At 36.0% G+C, this 20,372-nt stretch overlaps 1 protein-coding gene across 3 annotated transcripts in view; it reads left to right on the forward strand.

Moving 5' to 3' along the window:
• sema5a (sema domain, seven thrombospondin repeats (type 1 and type 1-like), transmembrane domain (TM) and short cytoplasmic domain, (semaphorin) 5A) overlaps window positions 1–20,372 on the forward strand; it is a 207,281-nt gene that overhangs the window by 153,099 nt on the left and 33,810 nt on the right. For all 3 annotated transcript variants that reach the window (XR_005281131.1, XR_005281130.1, XM_038289057.1), the window contains exon 16: window positions 7,056–7,281. Coding sequence is in view for 1 of the 3 variants with exons in the window: in XM_038289057.1 (XP_038144985.1) it covers window positions 7,056–7,281 (226 nt within the window). In the remaining 2 variants the exon portion in view is untranslated. The remainder of the gene's footprint in view (window positions 1–7,055; window positions 7,282–20,372) is intronic.

The raw sequence follows: 20,372 nt of genomic DNA on the forward strand, positions 1-20,372 counted from the left end.
ACTTTAATAAGGATACGAGACTTCTTACAGTATGTCCCTCCCTCACATCAGAGACACCCAAGAGTCCATACTTCCCTTCTTAGACAGAGGTAATTGTATACAGTGTTTTCCTCTGTCCATTCGACATCCTGCTCCTATAAATGTTGAGAGCTTCAGTGCTTTGTAAAACTTTTGACACTTTTTTTGGAAAATAATAACAAAAAACTTCAGTGTACAGTATTTTAATTAGCCTTTTTTATGCTATAATAGCATGGAGAAAAAAATCTACACAGAATCAGGTTATTGTAATGCTTATAAAAATTGCTTTAAAAGAAAAAAGACATTAATCAAACTACAATACTGTTGTGTACCACATTTATTTGGTACACGAGAATTAATCTGCTTCAGTCACATGCAGTCAAATAATTTGTTATGGTGGTATTAAAAAATAGTAGTAGCGGTAGGAGTGTTGTTTTCATCAACGTTGATTATGATAAAATTATTTTGTTGACGCTCCTTTTTTTATGATAACTGACGAGCTAAACGTGGATCTTTGAGGACAAAAACATGATGAGTCATGAGTGTGAGTTTTTGTGGAGAAGACAAAATAAAAACTTTATCGAGTAGTCTGTCAGATGTTTAAAATGCATCATTGTGCTGTAATTTGCTAGACAAGCTAAGCAGTATCAGCCGTGCTGCTCATTCCTGTTTGGTCATGCTATCCACCCGCCCTGCAGATGTGCTCATTCTGCATGATGTACTAACGTCAGGGGTGGAAATAATCCGACAAACTCTGCTTTTTTATACTTTTTCTGTTCATTTTTTTCCAACAGCTGTTAAGTTGTGTGACTGATCAACAAAAAATCCTATTTTGATGCATTTTCTACTGTTGATTAATTTTCACAAGTAAACTATTATTATTATAAGAATTACTATTACTGAACAGACCACCCTATGTTGGAGGAAGGAGTTTGCAAAAAGGGACTGCCCAAGATAGAGCTTTTTTTTCCCATATTTCTTGAGATCTAATAGAACAGAAAACCGTATAGCCCAAGGTAGAGCTGCTGACATCAGTTCTCCCTCAGTGAGGTCACACCCAGCTAAACCTGCAGCAAAAATGAGATGCATTAACCCGTTTTTAACTGGAGGAGGGAGCAAAACATGGTTTGAGACACGAAAGTAATAACAACAAATCTTCAGTAAAATTTAAAAAAATTGCCCAGGACATGTAGGCAGCAGTGTAAGATATATGTATCTATACAATTTATTAGCTGAATTATTTGATTTAGGGCCGGTTGTCCTTTAAAATATACAGCAATCTCATGTTTTTGCTGGATCTTTTTATAAGCCTTGTTAACGAGAAAAATAGCTGGAAAGATCTGGGAATGTAAACAAAATGCGATAGGAGCTACCTGGCCACAACACATCCATGCATAAACCCAAAAAAAAAACATGCTTCATACACAAAAATGAAATCTCAGTGCCAGTATCAAGATAGAAGTTTTACTTAGATGTCAACTTGACAGTGCAGCATAAACACAAACAGCCCAGACACAGTCTAGCATATACTGACCGTCCATGCAGTCTGTTTGTGAGGATGCGCTCCAGCATCCCACCCTGCCCTCGTGAGCTCCATTCAGAAAACCATTATGAAGCTGCCTGCCTCTGAAACAGCTGCCTGTTAAAGTGCTTCACAGCAGAAAATGTCCACTCTCTGCAGGCCTATACTGCTCACTGTCATGTCTCCTGAGGGAATGAGCTGGACTTGAGCTGAAAAATAGCTGTCCAATTTTATCCAGTGCCATCCTCCTCCTCCCACCTGTTAAAGCTTTGCTTAATTACTACTCTGAAAATAATGCTCTGATGGAATATTCATTTCTTTTAGATTTTAAACCATAAATCGTGGCATTAAGACCTAAAGAAGCTGAAAATGTACAAAGAGAAAAGTTCAACTAAAATGTTTTTTTGCTTTAGGAGGACACATTCACAGAAGGCAGTGTGTGTAATGTGAAACATGACCTATCCACTGCTCAAGCACAGCAAATTTCTTTTAAATGTGTGTTTTTTACGTCTTTGTGGGCGTATGGGTACGGAGCCCCTCTGATGACATGGTCAAAAAAAATTTTTTATTGTGGCCACGAAGTAGTATTTCGTACACACAAAGTAGTATTTCGTGGCCACGCAATAAGTATAACGTGCGCACGAAATACTACTTCGTGGCCACGCAATAAGTTTATCGTGCGCACGAAATACTATTTCGTGGCCACGCAATAAGTTTAACGTGCGCACGAAATACTTATTAATAATATTAACATCATTCCTGGACAACTGGGTAAGCAAATCGAGTGCGCCTTCTCTAAGGTCTAAGGCGCGCTCGATTTACTTACCCAGTCGGTCTCCGCCAGTCACGTGACATTTGTTGCTAAGACGCTATTTTAGCTGGAAAAGGCGTAGTGTAAACAACCGCAGCATAGCTAAACGAAGGACTAAAGGCCCGTTTACATAGCAGCCTGTCCAAGATAAGTAATTACAGTTAACATAAGCCTGAAAACAGGGGCGGATTTATGGATATTATTAATAAGTATTTCGTGCACACGTTAAACTTATTGCGTGGCCACGAAGTAGTATTTCGTGCGCACGTTATACTTATTGCGTGGCCGCGAAATACTACTTCGTGCGCGCGAAATACTACTTCGTGGCCACAATTAAAAAATTTTTTTGACCATGTCATAAGAGGGACTACCTCTTGTATTTCTGAAATGCATTATTCACAGCCCTCCTAAACACAGCACAGATTGTTTTTGTTCTTTCTTTCAGACTTTTCTATGCTCTGCTACTGTAAAGTACAGTTATTGCTGTACAAACCAATAAACTTTCCACTAGTACTTGCATTTTGAATCTGAATTTAATATATATTTTTCATTGAAACGATTTACTATTAAAACTTCTATTTATTCAAGCATTATTTTCATATACAGCAAATAGGATTTAAGTGAACTTTCTTATTTACAACACTCATTCCATGAAAAACTGTTTTTGATAATCAGTCCCCTCTTCTGTTTGCTTAGTTAGGATTTTCTGTTGCTGATACTTTGCCCATTAAGTTGTTGTGATTATTCTGCTGCTACCTTCCCTCACACCAGTTTTTTATTTATTAATTTATTATTTAAGCCTAAGAGGGATTTATTTAGGGTATGAATAAAACGTTCACATGAAAAGCAGGTGAAAAGAATTTAACAATTTTTTTTTACTGGTCATTTTATATGTTTGAACATTTAGAATAAAAAAAAAAAAAATATATATATATATATATATAAATGTATGTATATATATATGTATATATATATAAATATATAAATGTATGTATATATATGTATATATATATATATATATATATATATATATATATATATATATATATATATACATATACATACATACATTTATATATTTATATATATGTATATATATATGTATATATGTATATGTATATATATATATATGTGTATATATATATATATATATATATATATATATATATGTATATATACATATATATACATATATATACATACATTTATATATTTATATATATGTATATATATATATATATATGTATACATATATATATATACATACATTTATATATTTATATATATGTATATATATATATTTATATATATATATATATGTATATATATATATATATATATATATATATATATGTATATAGCTCCCTCTTGTCAAGTAAATGTACACAAAGAAATATAAATAGGAAATGTCGGGAGATCAAACATCCCAAGCGGGAGGAGGACTTGTCATAACCCTCGTGGAGACTTCTTTGACAGCATTGTCTGTCCTCTAGTCTTCATCCATCTCCATGGTAACCAATGGCTATGTTAGCTAATAGAGGACATAGGTGTACACCTATTTGATAATTACTTTGGAAATTAGCTCAGAGATGCACAGCACTTTCTGGACATGCAGAGCACAAGCTACTGATTCATCACTTGAAAAGAAGGATGCAACCCACTAGTGGTTGCTATCCAGATCTTAAAGGCACCTTTTTGAATACCTTTCACATTATGGCAATCAGTGACAATCCCTGAAGATAATTGGGAAGACCACATTTTCCTGACTGATTAGGTCACACTTCCTATTAAGAAGAGATAGCTTATACGTATCTCTTTTAACTTATCAAGTCTAAGCTCTTGTTTGGTACACTTAATAAAACATTTTTTTTTCCTTTTGTCTAAACATGGCTTTTCAGTTACTCTTTGCATTGTCAAGACCAAAATAAAGGAGATCTTAATAACACCCATCTTCTTCAAAATACTTTGCACAATATAGTTGCCACACTGCATCACAGTTAAGAGCCTCTATATTTCTTACAATTCAGTCTTATTATGTTTCCTTTGTACTTGCTTTTAAGAGCTTTTCCTTTTAACGGATTGAGTCCCCTCCAATTTATTCAGATAGCCTGAAATGTACTTCTTTTATGGGACCATTTTATTTGAATAGTCTGTCTAGATTAAAAGTAATATGAAGTTTGTGGCTTAACATGCAAATAGCAGTTCATCAATATATATATATATATATATATATATATATATATATATATATATATATATATATATCTCATCACCTTGTGAGCCGTATATAGTTACATAGACTTTGAATGAGGTTTAGCCTTAAAGCTTTAACCCAGGTAATTACCTCCTCAACCCTCAGCAATGATGCTAATCCACAGAGAATAAAGTGAGAGATGCTTACCAGAGAAGCCTCATTAAATATTTACTTTGTTTGGCCACCATCTACAACTTGCACAACAAGCACCCACAGATCGTTTGGTGTCCTTTCTTCACAGTTCTTGCCATGCGCTGCCGTCACGTCTCTGCAGGTGATGCCAAGGCGCTTAGTTAGACTTTTTTCTACGGCTGTCTATACAATATTGGTTGATGATCGCAGACTGTGAGCCAGTGCGTTATGTGTGACGATGTTAAATATTAATGTCTGGAGATGATTACTTGAGAGATGGAGAGAGGCAGGAGGTGTGATGGAGAGGATGACACCTCCCCATTCATCATGGGGACTTTAACAGAATCTAAATCCTTCCTGTGATTCTAACCTTCGTACTCCAGAGGGAAGAGGTGGAGAAAGAAAGTGGCATAAAAAGGGAGAGGCGGAGAGAGGAAGACGTGACACTGAGATATGGGCTGAGAATGGGAAAAGGGATAGATCTGACACTATTCAAGTTATGAGCAATATGTGAAAACGGGATGAACAAAATGTAAAGATGGATGGATGGATTCAAAGCAAGATTATGAGCTGTGATAGGAATAAAAAAAAAATAAGGGAAGTGATATGGTGAAAAATAGGCCTGCATAATGTTAAAAGTATAAAGCGCTTTTTTCTCAGCTGACCTGTCAGGGTATCCCATGTGACGCGCTGACGGATGTGCAGAAAGGAGCTCTTATCTTATTTTGTCATGGTCTGGCAGTCACTCAAGTTCTACTCAGCATAAATAAACAAGTGGGGAGGAAAATGGCAGCCATCTCCCCTTCTCTTCAAGGGTGTCATTTGATTCACATTTGTCACTTCCTCAAACTCTGTATTTTTCAGCTGAGCAAATAGGGACCGGACTCCCATTTGCCTGCTTAATGTCTCCTTGAATTATATAATCAAGCAGAACATTGGCTGAGGGAGATGGAGGAAATATATATAACAATGGCGCTCCCGAATAACTTTCATGCATCATACCATTAGAGCTCCAGAGGTGTGTTATTCATTTTTACTGCCCAGCACCCAAAACCAATCGTACAGTGGAAGAGGATTTGTTATTACTGTTGTGTTATTTTCTCTTTCTTTTTTTTGTTAGGAAATACTTGGCACTGCCAGTTTAACTTAATCTCTTCATCCATCCTTTTGTTTTGAATTAAACCTGCTCAATTTCCTTTTTTTTGGGTTTGTTTGTGGAATGTTTTGATTGTGAGAAATGTTTAGCTAATGTTTAGATCTGGTAGATCTGGATTTTTCATTCATTTTGTTGTGCTTTGCTTGATAAAACCTTGTTTTTTTCCACTCAACCTGCCTGACTGCTAATGCTAAATCAGTACAATATAAGTTAGATGAGTGAAGCCCCCAGAACGGTTGAGTTTACCAATGTCCTCTTGAATGAACTGGCAAAATAACTGTAGAAGAGTTATTTTTTTTGACTGCATTAAACCAAAAGAAGAAGTAAGGCTCCTTTTCCTTAAAATGTTTTTACAGTAAATGCCTTGAACAGGAGCTAACAACAAACTATAAATAGGATTTTAAATCTAATTAAAATCTGACAGGATCCTCTCGACTTGTAAATGCATAAATGTGTTGGTGCTGGATGACATTTTGTTTTCAAATTCATTACATGGCACCAAACAAGAGTCAAAAGGCAATAAACTGCAATAGAGATGAGGATTTGGAAGGTTTTTCATTGACCAACCCACATACATACTTAACTATGCTCTTCAAGTCACAAATGGAATTCCTTTACAAATGTGGCAGCATTTAGAAGAGAATAAATGGGCTTTGCAGTGGTTGATTTATTACTAAGAATTGATGTTACAACAAAGATCTATGAACCAAACAGAAATTTTCTTTACTTTTTGTGCAAAGTTTAGTTCTATAAAATAAACAGTTTTTACTTGGCACATTCAAGGAATGTCCTGAAGTTACATTTAGTAGATTTTGATATTCAGTTTCACTGTGCAATAATGTTTTATAAGCATTTTATATGTGAGTTGCCTGACTCAAGTTTTGTTAAGAGGCTTTCAAGGAATAGTGACAGTGAAAGCCTTGAAAAGTCTGTGGATGCTGCATAAAATAAGCTGTTTAATTTAATGAGTCACTGCTGAAAATCCAAAAAGTAATTGTCCTCCTCATTATGAATGAGAAATACATCAGAAAAAAAACTAATTATTGTTCAACTGATGTGATTACCTCTTCTAGAAGGGTCAGATTCACCTGCTGCTGAACGTGGCCTGGGTTTAATGTTTTACCCTTTTCTTTCTTTCTGTCTTAAATGTTTGTGCTGACAGGAGTACCAATCTTGCAACACTCTGCCGTGTCCAGACCTAAAAAAGACGACACCCTGGACTCCGTGGACCCCGGTCAATATTTCTGACAATGGAGGCCACTATGAGCAGCGTTTCCGCTACACCTGCAAAGCGCGGATCCCCGACCCAAGTCTCCTAGAAGTAGGAAGACAGAGGATTGAAATGCGCTATTGCTCCAGCGACGGGTCCACTGGCTGCTCCACTGACGGTGAGTGCAGGATAGAAACAGATGCCTGCTAAGCCCCTGGATATTTCCATTATCTAAAACCAACTTGCTCTTTGCCTCTTATTCTGGTTGTTGTCCTATTAATTTCCTTATTGTGTAAAGCTTTTGCATCTATAAAAGTCCTGAAAAAGTTAGATGAGACTTGAATAATTTGTCTCTTGTGTTTTGGATCCCATCCTTGGTGACATTATCTGTGGATCAAAGCAGGCAAGACATGCTAATGATGTTTCAATCCACAAAGCTCATCATTAGTTTATAGCTAACTTTAGCGCTTATACTTTTCCTGTTCACAAAAAACACACAGACAGGGACCGCTGAGACCAAATAATGGCATTCACTATACAAAAAAACTTTTTTCCCCCCTCAATTTCTGATCTTTCATACTAAACTCTGTTTTAAGTCAGCCATAGTGCTGTGAAAATCTATTAATTTGCAAAACCCTGATATATAGAGATGTTTTTTTTCTAGGAAATTATTTCAACCTTCAAACTCAGAAATTGAAATTGACTTGAAAACACATATAAACTATAACTTTGTCCAAACATTTTGATATTCGACAAGCTTTAACTAGTGACTAAAGTTTGTCAATCACCTTTATCAAACACTCCCAAGATTTGCATAAACAAATCAGTTTGTGATGAGCTTGTTGGGATGCAAGGGTCGCCTTCTGTTGGAAAGAACTGTTTGTCCTCAAGCTTTATTGACATGGCTTATGTCTTAGTTAGTAATTTAATATTTTCACAAAATCTTAATTATTCAACATCTAGGCTATTTTGTGTAAAAAATTAGTCTCTTTTGCAGAGAAACACCTCTAAAAATTAGTTATTAAAATGTTTTTTGTTTTCTAGCTTCATGATTGTCCCTCACATTCTAAATTAGACATTATTGCTAAAACCCAAACATTTATTTATAAGTTATTTTTACTCCACCAGCCATATCTCAAATACACTATATTGCCAAAAGTATTTGCTCACCCATCCAAATTATTGGAATCAGGTGTTCCAATCACTTCCATGGCCACAGGTGTATAAATTCAAGCACCTAGGCATGCAGACTGTTTTTACAAACATTTGTGAAAGAATGGGTCGCTCTCAGGAGCTCAGTGAATTCCAGCGTGGAACTGTGATAGGATGCCACCTGTGCAACAAATCCAGTCGTGAAATTTCCTCGCTCCTAAATATTCCACAGTCAACTGTCAGCTGTATTATAAGAAAATGGAAGTGTTTGGGAACGACAGCAACTCAGCCACGAAGTGGTAGGCCACGTAAACTGACGGAGCGGGGTCAGCGGATGCTGACGCGCATAGTGCGAAGAGGTCGCCAACTTTCTGCAGAGTCAATCACTACAGACCTCCAAACTTCATGTGGCCTTCAGATTAGCTCAAGAACAGTGCGCAGAGAGCTTCATGGAATGGGTTTCCATGGTCGAGCAGCTGCATCCAAGCCATACATCACCAAGTGCAATGCAAAGCGTCGGATGCGGTGGTGTAAAGCACGCCGCCACTGGACTCTAGAGCAGTGGAGACGCGTTCTCTGGAGTGACGAATCGCGCTTCTCCATCTGGCAATCTGATGGACGGGTCTGGGTTTGGCGGTTGCCAGGAGAACGGTACTTGTCTGACTGCATTGTGCCAAGTGTAAAGTTTGGTGGAGGGGGGATTATGGTGTGGGGTTGTTTTTCAGGAGCTGGGCTTGGCCCCTTAGTTCCAGTGAAAGGAACTCTGAATGCTTCAGCATACCAAGACATTTTGGACAATTCCATGCTCCCAACTTTGTGGGAACAGTTTGGAGCTGGCCCCTTCCTCTTCCAACATGACTGTGCACCAGTGCACAAAGCAAGGTCCATAAAGACATGGATGACAGAGTCTGGTGTGGATGAACTTGACTGGCCTGCACAGAGTCCTGACCTCAACCCGATAGAACACCTTTGGGATGAATTAGAGCGGAGACTGAGAGCCAGGCCTTCTCGTCCAACATCAGTGTGCGACCTCACAAATGCGCTTCTGGAAGAATGGTCAAAAATTCCCATAAACACACTCCTAAACCTTGTGGACAGCCTTCCCAGAAGAGTTGAAGCTGTTCTAGCTGCAAAGGGTGGACCGACGTCATATTGAACCCTATGGATTAGGAACGGGATGTCACTTAAGCTCATATGTGAGTCAAGGCAGGTGAGCAAATACTTTTGGCAATATAGTGTATGTTATAAAATACATCTGCAGATTGTAAGCAAATTGAAATTGACTATTGTTTTCTTGATTGCTTGCAAATAATTATTCATTTCTCTCTGAGAAGCCTTTCCACGCATGTCTGAATAAGATCTGTTTTACTGTGGATAATGAGACTCTCTTCAAAAATTATTTTTTGTTTTTGTTTTAGGATAGATATATTTTTTCAACAAAACATGTTTATCTCTGCGCACAGCGCTCCTCACCTTTTTAAACAATATAGTGGTTTTACATTCTGAGGATATTTAGTTAGGCCTACCTATAACTGTTAAAACAGTATGCATGCAGCAGCTTTAGACATCTGCAAATAATAATGAGAAAGAATAAACCATAATCGATGGAGGTTTAGAATTCTATTCCTGATAAGTTAGTATCTTAATTTAGATTTTTTTTATGAAGTCACTCATGGAGGGGATGTCTTTTAGGTGTTGGCTAACAATATATCCTGTGGTGCGCCCTGATTTGACTAAGAAGTGGTGAATTAAAATCACAAGCTTTTAAAACATTGATATATCATCCCGAGCTTTCAGAAATGTGTTCAAGGCAACCTAATCTCAGTATTTAAACATCCCTAATTTTGATCGAAAAAGTTAATTCCTCTCAAATTACCTATTTTTAATTTTTGGATATTTTAGGTGATGAATGACCGACTTTCCTGCACTGGTTTAAACTAGTTTAATATGAAATAGTGATAAAGTTTTCTTCTTATTTGCGCTTTTCAGCAAGTTATGTAAATATCTAGTTTAAACTGTAAAACTGTGAGCAGTAAACTTACTTTTTCTCTTTTGACCCATCGTGCAGCTGTTCTATTTGCACCTCACATTCAGCAGCACCCTGGGCTCTTTCACACATCTAAATGTTTGCTAATTGACAACTTGTTTATGTGCTTAGATGAGGTATTTGTATCATATACAAAGTACCGCACAGAACCATAAAATAAGTTTAAAAAGAAGCTGCAGCAGTTAAAGCTTGTTTACGATGTTGCTCTAGGCCTCTGCGGGGGAAAAAAGTGCCTTTTTACAGATTCAGATATAGTAACGCCTTGGTAAGCTTTAGTGGTGGCCTCCCTTCATTTTGACTTCGTTTTCATCTCTGGGTGGCCAACATGACCACACACGCTGCTGCAATCACAGAGGTTATCTTTAATGCTCCCTATCGCTAGGGTTGATCTTTTTGATCTTCCTCATCTCCCTTATTTCTTGTTGCTAATCGCCAGCTTTGCGTCGGAGCTGCTGAAGGAACAAGTTGTTCTGCTCCTGCTTTGAAACCAGCGCTTAAATGTTTCTGAAGGGTTTTAAATGAGCACTGACAAGCGTAGAGTAAACCTGACTGCAGAAACAAAGTTTCACAAGGAGTGACAGCCGCACACATTGGATATTTACAGAATAAAGAGTTGAGCTTTAATAGGTTTGTCTTGAGTGGGATTAGTGGGAGGTGGTATGCGTTTCATCATAGGTTGTCACCAATAGTCTGGCATTAGATTAGCCTCAGAGTTAATTACAGTAATGAAAAAGCAAAAGACTCTCTGCTCAGTTGTCTCTGTTGGTACTTTTGTATTTGAAAGTAAAAAGGTTTTAGCCCCATGGGTAGCAGTGGGCTCTTTGTTCAACTTTTTCACATTGGTTACATTACAACTAGAAACTTCACTATCACAGATCAACATGAAGTAGCAGATTAATAAGATGTTAAAGGGAAAACATATTCTATATTTTCCTATTTTCTTAATCTGAAAGGCGCTGATTGGTATTCAGACCCCTTTACTCTGATACACTAAAGTGAAATGCAGTATAGCCAGTTCCCTTTCAAATAAACCATACTTAAAGTCTGCCTGTTTTTTTTGTTTTTTGTTTTTTTTTCGTTCCTCAGAATTTTTTTAACCCTTTATAGGGCACTCAGTGAAATACTTTGAAAATCAAAATTTCAAGCCAATAATGTTACTGGAATCCAGGACAAGACCTTATTACCTTTGTAACATTCAAAATATATGGATATTTTGATGGCAAAAATTTATGTCAATGTAATAACAACAAACGCCAACTTGCCCGAATATGATAAAAAAAAAAAAAAATGTGCTTCAATAACAAATTCATGAGAAACACTCTGAGAGCGATTTGTAAGGGGTATGCAACTGAACAAAAACAATAACCTGCCCTAAAAAGGGTTAACTTGGGGAGGAATGGATAAACAAGATGCCGATTTTTCACACACAAATAAACAAGTGACTGAAAAGAATTATGAAAAAGAAAGGCAACAGAGAAAGAAAGTAGAAACAAATTTAAATTATAACATTTAACAGTTTTATATCTTTTAGAAAGAGGTCAAAAAGGTGGATTCCATCTCATGGTTTCACTCTGAATCTAAAAATATGCAAGAAACAGAATTAGATGAATATCTGCATTAAGTATAAATGCCTGCAGAGCACTTGTTCAGGCTTGTGCTCTATGCACTACACCCCAAAAGCCTGATTACAATTCAGCTTTTAAGCGAAAATTTGTGCAGCACACAGCATTGTTTGGATTGGATACAAACAATATAAAACAAAACACTGAAAGAATTCTTATTTTGAAGCCAGTTTATTTAGTTTGTCGCTGACAATCACAAACTTTCAATATGAAAGCTGCACAATCGTTTACACATGAGGACCCTGGGCTCTGTGGAATAGAATAAAACTATTAAGACATCATAAAACACAGACAACATTTGTAAAAGGACTCTCTAGTCATCTGAGGCTGTAATTTATTTTGAACATACAATGTAGATCACCCTGAAACGCCCACAGTAAAGCAGTGTGGTAGCAGAACTCTACTTCATCAAGTTTTCAATCAAATAAGACAAAAAAAAGTTGAAGAAATTATTTTAACGACTATTTAGTAAAAAGGATACTCAATTACTGAGAAAGGTATCATAAAAAAAGATTTACAATTAAAAATTACATAAAACAAACTAAAATAAAATAAAGTAAAAAAAAAAAAAGATAAAATAAATAAATTGAACGATTAATGTATTCGAAACATGACCAAAAAAGGCAGAAGTAACACTTTTCCAAACAAATTTTGTATTGGCCATAAATCTTACGAAAACCAATCTTCACAGAAGTTGGTGTATTATGTTAGAACAGCCTAAAATAAATAAAGTATTCTTATAAATAAAGTATTCTCATAACAAGCTTGTTTATTACTCACTGAAGTGACTCAAGTTTAACAGAGTGGCCAAACATTTTACTCAAGTAGGAGTCGTGATATTTTAAAAAGATTATACTCAAGCAGAAGACAAAAAATAAGTTTAAGTTAAACTACACCTTAGAGCAGGGGTGCTCAACCTTTTTTAAACCAAGATCTACTTTTGAAGTTGATGGCATGCCGAGATCTACCAAGCCAAACACAAGGGATGGGCAGTATTTGTTTATTTGCACAGGTTGAGAATAAACAGTAAGTCCAACAAACGGGGAAATGATCAATTGTGTCAAAAAATAGGTTGCAAAAACAGAACTTAACAATCTCATAAGAACTTCACACCATATCACTCACTCACTCACTCACTCACTCACTCACTCACTCACTCACTCACTCACTCACTCACTCACTCACTCACTCACTCACTCACTCACTCACCAAAACTATAGAAAAGAGCAGTCAAGATCTCCAGACAAAGGCTGTGCAGTCAAAAAATCTAAATACACCAATTGATACACACACACACACACACAGTCCAGTAGAGAGAAAACAAAAAAACGTTAGAACTGTAAATTTACAGTCATATGTTTATATCACTGTTTATATATATATATTTTGTATTATTATTTTTTTACTACTTTTCAAGGCTGCACTTTAAAAAAAGAAGAAATTGTCCTGAAAGCTGTTCCAAACTAAATTTCCTTTTTGTTTTACAATTGTGTAAACAAAATGACAAATAAAATCTGTCAAAGTCTAAGATCACTTCAAAGCAGGAAGAAGGAGAAGGGAAGTCCACTATTTCAGAATGATAAACTTTACTGGGCATTGGCATTGGCAGAGAAACTGGCAGATGGATTGAAATTAAACAGGAAAACAGATAAAAATAGGAAAATACTAAGTACAAACTATGTGGATATGAAGATGTAACATACAGCAGAATGGGTTGTTGGCTGTTTCTTTTATTTCGGGCAAAAGTTCCTGTGATGTTATGAGCCGGAAAGCTCTTGAACTTCAATACCCAGCATGCAATGGGGCGTGTGGCGTCACGGGTTAGAGGCTAGAGTCAGAGGGCAGTTCTGAATGTAGCTTGCTACTAAAAAGTTCTGTGGAAGTTTGGAAATAAATATACAGAACAAGTTTACACGCCTCGTCTGTTCTATATAGAATCGAAGAACAACACAGTTCCAAAAATCTTTCGAAGAATCTGCCAAGGCTCAGCCGCCTGACGTCGGTGTGCAGCAGCAGATCAGGGTGGTCTGCACCTGCCTCCTCGAGCTGGGCACGAAATAAACACCTCTGTAAAGTCCTGGCCCGAACAGAGCAAGCGATCTTCATCGCAACGTCCATGACATGCTTCATATTCAAAATACTGCCGCATAGCTGTTGCTGAATGATTCAGTGGTTGATCCAAAAAATCAGGGAAAGTTTCAGACAGCTTCAACAGAGCAACAAATCCAGCAGTGCGCCCAACAATAGATGGAGCCCCATCAGTTGTGATAGATGTCATTATCTCATTATCTCTTCAGATTCCTCTTCGCGCTTTAGAGTCCCTGGTAACAACCTAGCAACCATGGCAAACCATGCCCAGCAATCACCATGCATATAAAAAGGTTCCCTGCATACTTTTTACTTTTGATTTTATTATTATGAAAATAGACGTTGGCCTCTCGTGATCAATAATTTGATTAGTTTTTTTAAAAACATTTTTTATTTTTTTTTTTGTCCTAGCCATAAATAGGTCTGCATAGTAAAACTTCTCGCGATCGACTGAAACTCCGCCCGCGATCGACTGGTAGATCGCGATCGACTGGTTGGGCACCCCTGCCTTAGAGTATATTTTTGTCTAAAGTTTAATTAAGTAAATGTAACTAGCTATTCCCCAACCCTTGGTGGTTTTTGCTGCTGCTAACAGTACGGATTGTCAGAGAAGTTGGGAAAATTAAAACAGCTAACTAAATGGTAAAGTTGTAAAAGTAAGATATTAGAACATTATAAAACTCAACATGTTCATATTTTTAGAAAGGCTCAGTCAAAGTCCAGGCCTAAAACTAATCAAAATTCTTAAAAGTAATTTGCAGAACAACTCCACATTTAGTTAGTAATTAGCTAAAGATAGATCTAACCAGTGCTTTACCTAAGATTTTTATTGGCAGATACACATTTGGATTTTCTAGCACAGAAATTGTAATCGTAATATCCTTTACTTTTATTTATGACTGTTGTTTCTGCATCACATATAATCCTAAGGAAGTAAAAGTTTGAAAATAATTCAAGTTAAACATGAATGAAATATACTAAAAGGCGGACCATTCAGTCAAATTTTTTTTTAAATCCATTGTTGGGATTTTCTTAAGAGAATCTCAACTTTGAAAGATAAAGCTTTCCTGTTCATTTACAATTTCAGGTAGGTAATTGTGTTCTTTTTTAATTTGTGCAAATGCTCAGTGAAGCTAAGTACTTTGTAACATCAAAACCAATTTGTTTTAAACATTTTATGGCATTAAATGCAGCATAGAAAACAAATGTCTCTTCATCTAGAGAACAATCTCAGTTGTTATATCCTGGTTATGTAGATGCAAAGCTCTGCTATTTGTGACGCTGTTGCATTTTCTCAACATAAATCATATCTCTGAGCAATGCTAAGTAATATTTTTTTTTAAAAGAAGATGAACTGTACTGGTTAAATTCCTCATTACAACCTTTATCAATCTTCCCATCCATCTGAAGAGCACTGGCGTGCGCATGGGGATGAGCTTATTTGTGTCAGTTTTCCATTTCTGATGTTTTGATGGTCTTTGCACCTGTTTGCATGTGCTTCGTAGGCATTTTTTCATCAGACCCCCCTCTTTCTGTACCTCCCCCAGCAATGGATCTGGTGCCCAGTCACTGAGAAACAGCACTTAACCTTTCCTGAAGCAAGAGGCTATCATAAGATAATTACCCCCACAGAAGTGGTGTGTATTGATGTTCACTGCTGGGGCAAAGGACATGGAGATACTTCTGAGATAAACAATCAAAAGGATTGATGTGTCACTTCATAAAGATTAACCATCTTCACCAGCTGCCTTGCAATTGATTAAAGCTTGGTGCAATATAAAATAGGTTAATGCATGAAGAGTAAACTGGGAAAGCACAATCGATTGCTCAGCACAAACATGTTCATATAAGTTTGCTCATTACAAAACAGCAAAAGTAATTGGTTTCAAAAAGCCTTGCCAAGCTTTTCCTACTCAACCCTAAAAATATTTTAAAATGTTAACATATAAACATCACACATTCTTAGAGTTACATGTGCAGCCTTCAAATATAGATGGACCAATAGCTATTTTCTGAATACTTTCTAAAGTAATAAAAGATTTAGATTAAAAAAACGAATTAACTTAATCCAAATCATCTTTTAGAGCTTTAATGTCACAAGATATAACAACGAAATCCTGATTGTTTTTCTAAGCCTCCTACTATAAGACATCATTAACCTGTTCCCGATTGGCAATATAACATTTATTTCATACCTTTGCACTATAACCAGAAAAAAATTACAAAGGCATGTAACCAAATCTGTTTGTCTAATTTGAATGCATTTTATAGATTTATATATATATATATATATTCCTTGATGTAATTAAGACCTGTTTATTATGTAAATTGTCTTTGGGGGAAACTGTAAATAACTCTAAATTAAATAAGTTGAACTACAATGTTCATATTAGTAGTGATTGGTGATGTCATACTATGTGAAAGCAGTACAACATCATTGCCAGATTTTTCGTGCATCAGGCACATGCTGGCTAAATCAAGTTGTGACAAGGTTTTAGAACATGACAGTCAAGTTTGAGAAGAGATACTTTTCCTTGTACTTTCAGCCTTCCTTGGTACATGCTAAAAGCACTCTTACAGTCTAGATATATCATATAATGTTATAGAATTTTTTATATGTAGGTAAATATCTTTAGTTCATGTGTTTGCACTGAATTCTTGATGAAACTGCGACCTTGTAAAAGTTTGGGATGGTGCATTCACTGTTTCTATAAAATTTTAGATTTCTCCATTTTAGGAACGGCTAGTTAACAATGCTGGCAGATCAAGCTTAAAAGATTTTCAGATTCTGGTCAGGCTGATTTCCCAGGGAATCTCTAACTTTAATTAAAATTACCAGTTAAAAACTCAGCTCATTCAATTTCAGCCGGAAATCATAATAATAAGTAAGAAGCTAAAACTTTGCTTGGACTAAACTAATCAATGAGAAAAAAAAATTGTTTTAAGCTTTTTCAATTTATCAATAGATGTATTTCAAAGCGAACTGATTTTCTTGCCACTTTCAACTCGGCAGAGCCATTTATCATATTTACAATTTATCCAATTTGCTGCCTCCCTGTTTCATTGATGTTGCTTCACGTCTACATGTAACTTTCCCTTTCTTTAGCTGCAGGTATTTTTTTTGGCTCTTGCTTACATGAGGAAAATGTCACTATGTTGGAAGATCACAGCAATCAGATCTACGTGACATTTTGACGATTAGGGCTGCATTCATAGACGTGGCAGATGTTATTGATTACACCTGGGAGAAACATGTGCTCCATGCAGATAAGGAGAATTAGTCCCCTGTTAATACACAGACTAAATTATTGTTTGAGTTATGTTCAGCAGCTTCCTGACCTCCAAGTCTTTTTCATGATATTGGTGTGATTCATTGTCTTGCATACTAAGATCCCCATCTGTAATTATTATGAGACCTAAATTATGAATAAGATTTAGGCATGCATATACACTGAGCCTTTACATAATAGAGTGCCTTGTTTTATATCACTGATCATAGCTCAGTGATAGCAATGACTTGACTACTGACAATCTGTGGTGATAAACCTGGTGATCATTCTCATAGCTGCTTTCATTCTTTCTTGTCATTGTTTTACAAGCATGAGTGCAAACCCGTTGATTTAATGCAAAATAAGTTTACCTTTATTAACAGTGAGCCAAACCAGACATGTTTTTGCTTTCTTTTGGTTTCACTCACATCCTCAGTGTCTTTGCTATTTTCACACAGTATTATCACTGCAATGCTTCATTTGTACCCAGCACAGCTTTTCTTACAGAATATGCCAGGATTATCAGACCACCTAATTTGCCTAATTTTATTGCTTATTTTAATAATAAGCAATAAAAATAAGATCTTGCCTGAATAACTATGGTAATAGTCTCAAGCTCCAGTTTTTGAGGGCCATTCTCCTGCAACTTTTAGATCTCTGCATAACTGGCCTTAAGCAAGTGAGACAGTTAAGCAAATGATTCAGGCCTGTTGGACAAGAGAAACATGTAAGTATCTAATCTTTGGAAAATCCAAATAAACAGGACAAAAAGATCGGGGGGGGGGGGGGGACCAGGTCAATTGTCGCAGAACCAGGATAGTCTGGTGGGGAGGGGATCAACTTGATCAACTATAAACTTGTTGCCATTTTTTTATTTTGCACATAACATACTTGTGAAAAGACATGGACTTGATATTTAAGTTAAATAAAATCCCTTCACAGTAGTCCACAGCCTTGTTTACCAGTTCAACAACAATCGGTGTGAAACAATAGATATGAAATCATAGTAGAAAATAGAGAAAACTGAATGATCTAAAAAGTGTGATCCTAACAGCATCAAAATAAGACATGGACAGACCAGATTAAAAATTTCTGGATGTTTAGAGACTCCATGCAAACAAGCTATTTAAAAGCTTCAAAAGTGGATTTTGCATGCATGTCCCCTTTAATAACCCTTTAGCTGTAACTGACATACAGATTAAATACACTACTCTCCTACTTTATAAAACCCTGTATCTATACATCATGAGTTAGTCTCTTTCAAATGTACCTATAAGGTATCATTAATACCCCCTGTTGCAAGCTACTGCACCTATGATTTAACATTTATATTTTTTGCACTATAGGGTTTAAAACATACAATGTGTAAAAAAATATTTAAAATATTTACCCAGGACAGTTTTATGAACTGCAATAATATAAACCCTGAAATGACATGCATTCATCCCAGTAGCTCATCATTTGCATGTTACAAAAACAAAGGTAGACAAACAAGAGGGCAAAAGAAAGCACAGAGATGAAAGGCAGTGTTGTTAAAAAACTGTGAGTTGGTAATTTTCCTGGTGTGTCGATGAGTTCATTTTGTTTTTCTCTGGGAGAAACAGTGGTGTGTCAGCAGCTTTATGCGTTTTACTCGAGCTGATCTGGTACCAGGCCCAGGGTCCTCTTATGGTGCTGAGATTAGTTTCTCCTGTGCAGTGTCATGAGCAGGCATTAGACATGCAATGGTGCTTAGAGTCGACTTTGACAGATGACTGCCTTTCCACTACCCTTATTGTCTCTCTGTCATTCTGCGGCACTCCATCCTCCTTTTTTCTGGTGTCTCTGTTTTTAAAATAACAGCTGAATACATTATTAAGATTATATCACATGAAAGATACATCTGGTACCAAAGTTGCTTTTTTGTCTAGGAAACCACAGCAAAAAACAAACTCCTAGAAAATTACAGAAACCTCTGAAAAACATGAGTTAAATTTTACTATAGAGGAAAATTATTTTACAAATATGTTTTATATAATGAAATGATTTGCAATTATTATAGACCTGATCTTAAAACTTTGGATGTCCCCTATTTTTCCAAATTAACAGAACTTAGTCTGCTTCTTTGAATCTTCATTTAGAAAAAAACATGTTCCCACATCCACTTTACATAAACTCAGTAGATGTGAGTCACTGGTGCCTAATATGTGAATATGCAGTCTGTAAACTGACCAATTTGAAATAAGAAGGTAACCCAGTGTAAAACCAAAAGAAGAATAGCCAAGACTAACGTTACATCAGTGAAAAAGACAAAAGTGCAGTGATTGCTGCTTTACATAAGCATGTTTGGACCTTTAAGTTTTAACTGGACAATTTATCTATCTACATCATGAAAGTTAGTACTGACCAAAAATGTTTGTTGCTGAATCTGACTGAGAGATTCAGCTCTTCGATTTTTGTCTCATCTGACGTTGGTTAAATCTCCTATTTCTTTTTTTGTGTGTGTGACAGAACATGACCCCACAAAAAACTGTTAAGTCTCTTGTCAAACAGTAGGTGTTGGTTGGTTAGATGTTCAGTAGACGCATTTTTTCTTACAAACAGAATAACATGCAACTTTTAAGTACATACAGTATTCCTCCCTCAGTAGATGATACATTGGTAATAGGACTAGAGTCTTACTGTAGTTCCCCCTTCTGATATTTCTGTTACTATAGACAACATAAAAAACCCTGACTTCACTGCAGAAATGATCTCAAAATGAGTAAAAATGTCTTAAATTAAGTGTATTTACCCTTAATTTGAGCAAGTAAATAATAAGATTTGCCAATGGAATGAGTATTTTTACTTTTAAAATAAGGTATGTAGATAAAATGCACTTGAAATAAGACTATGCAATTGTTTTTTTCTTATTTTAAGTGTAAATTGTCTTGTTCCATTGGCAAAGTATCTCACTTAAATCCTTAATTCAAGAAAAAATGCACATATTTTAAGAAGAAATGACTTATTTAGATTTCATTTTTTTGCAGTGTTCTTTCATGGTAACAATAAAAAATCTGATACGTTTAAAGATGATAGAAAAATTCACAACTCCACAATTTCTGAATCTGTG

Source organism: Cyprinodon tularosa, unplaced genomic scaffold (assembly GCF_016077235.1).
Source record: "Cyprinodon tularosa strain WSP-4 unplaced genomic scaffold, ASM1607723v1 ctg262, whole genome shotgun sequence".
NCBI classification, from domain to species: domain Eukaryota; kingdom Metazoa; phylum Chordata; class Actinopteri; order Cyprinodontiformes; family Cyprinodontidae; genus Cyprinodon; species Cyprinodon tularosa.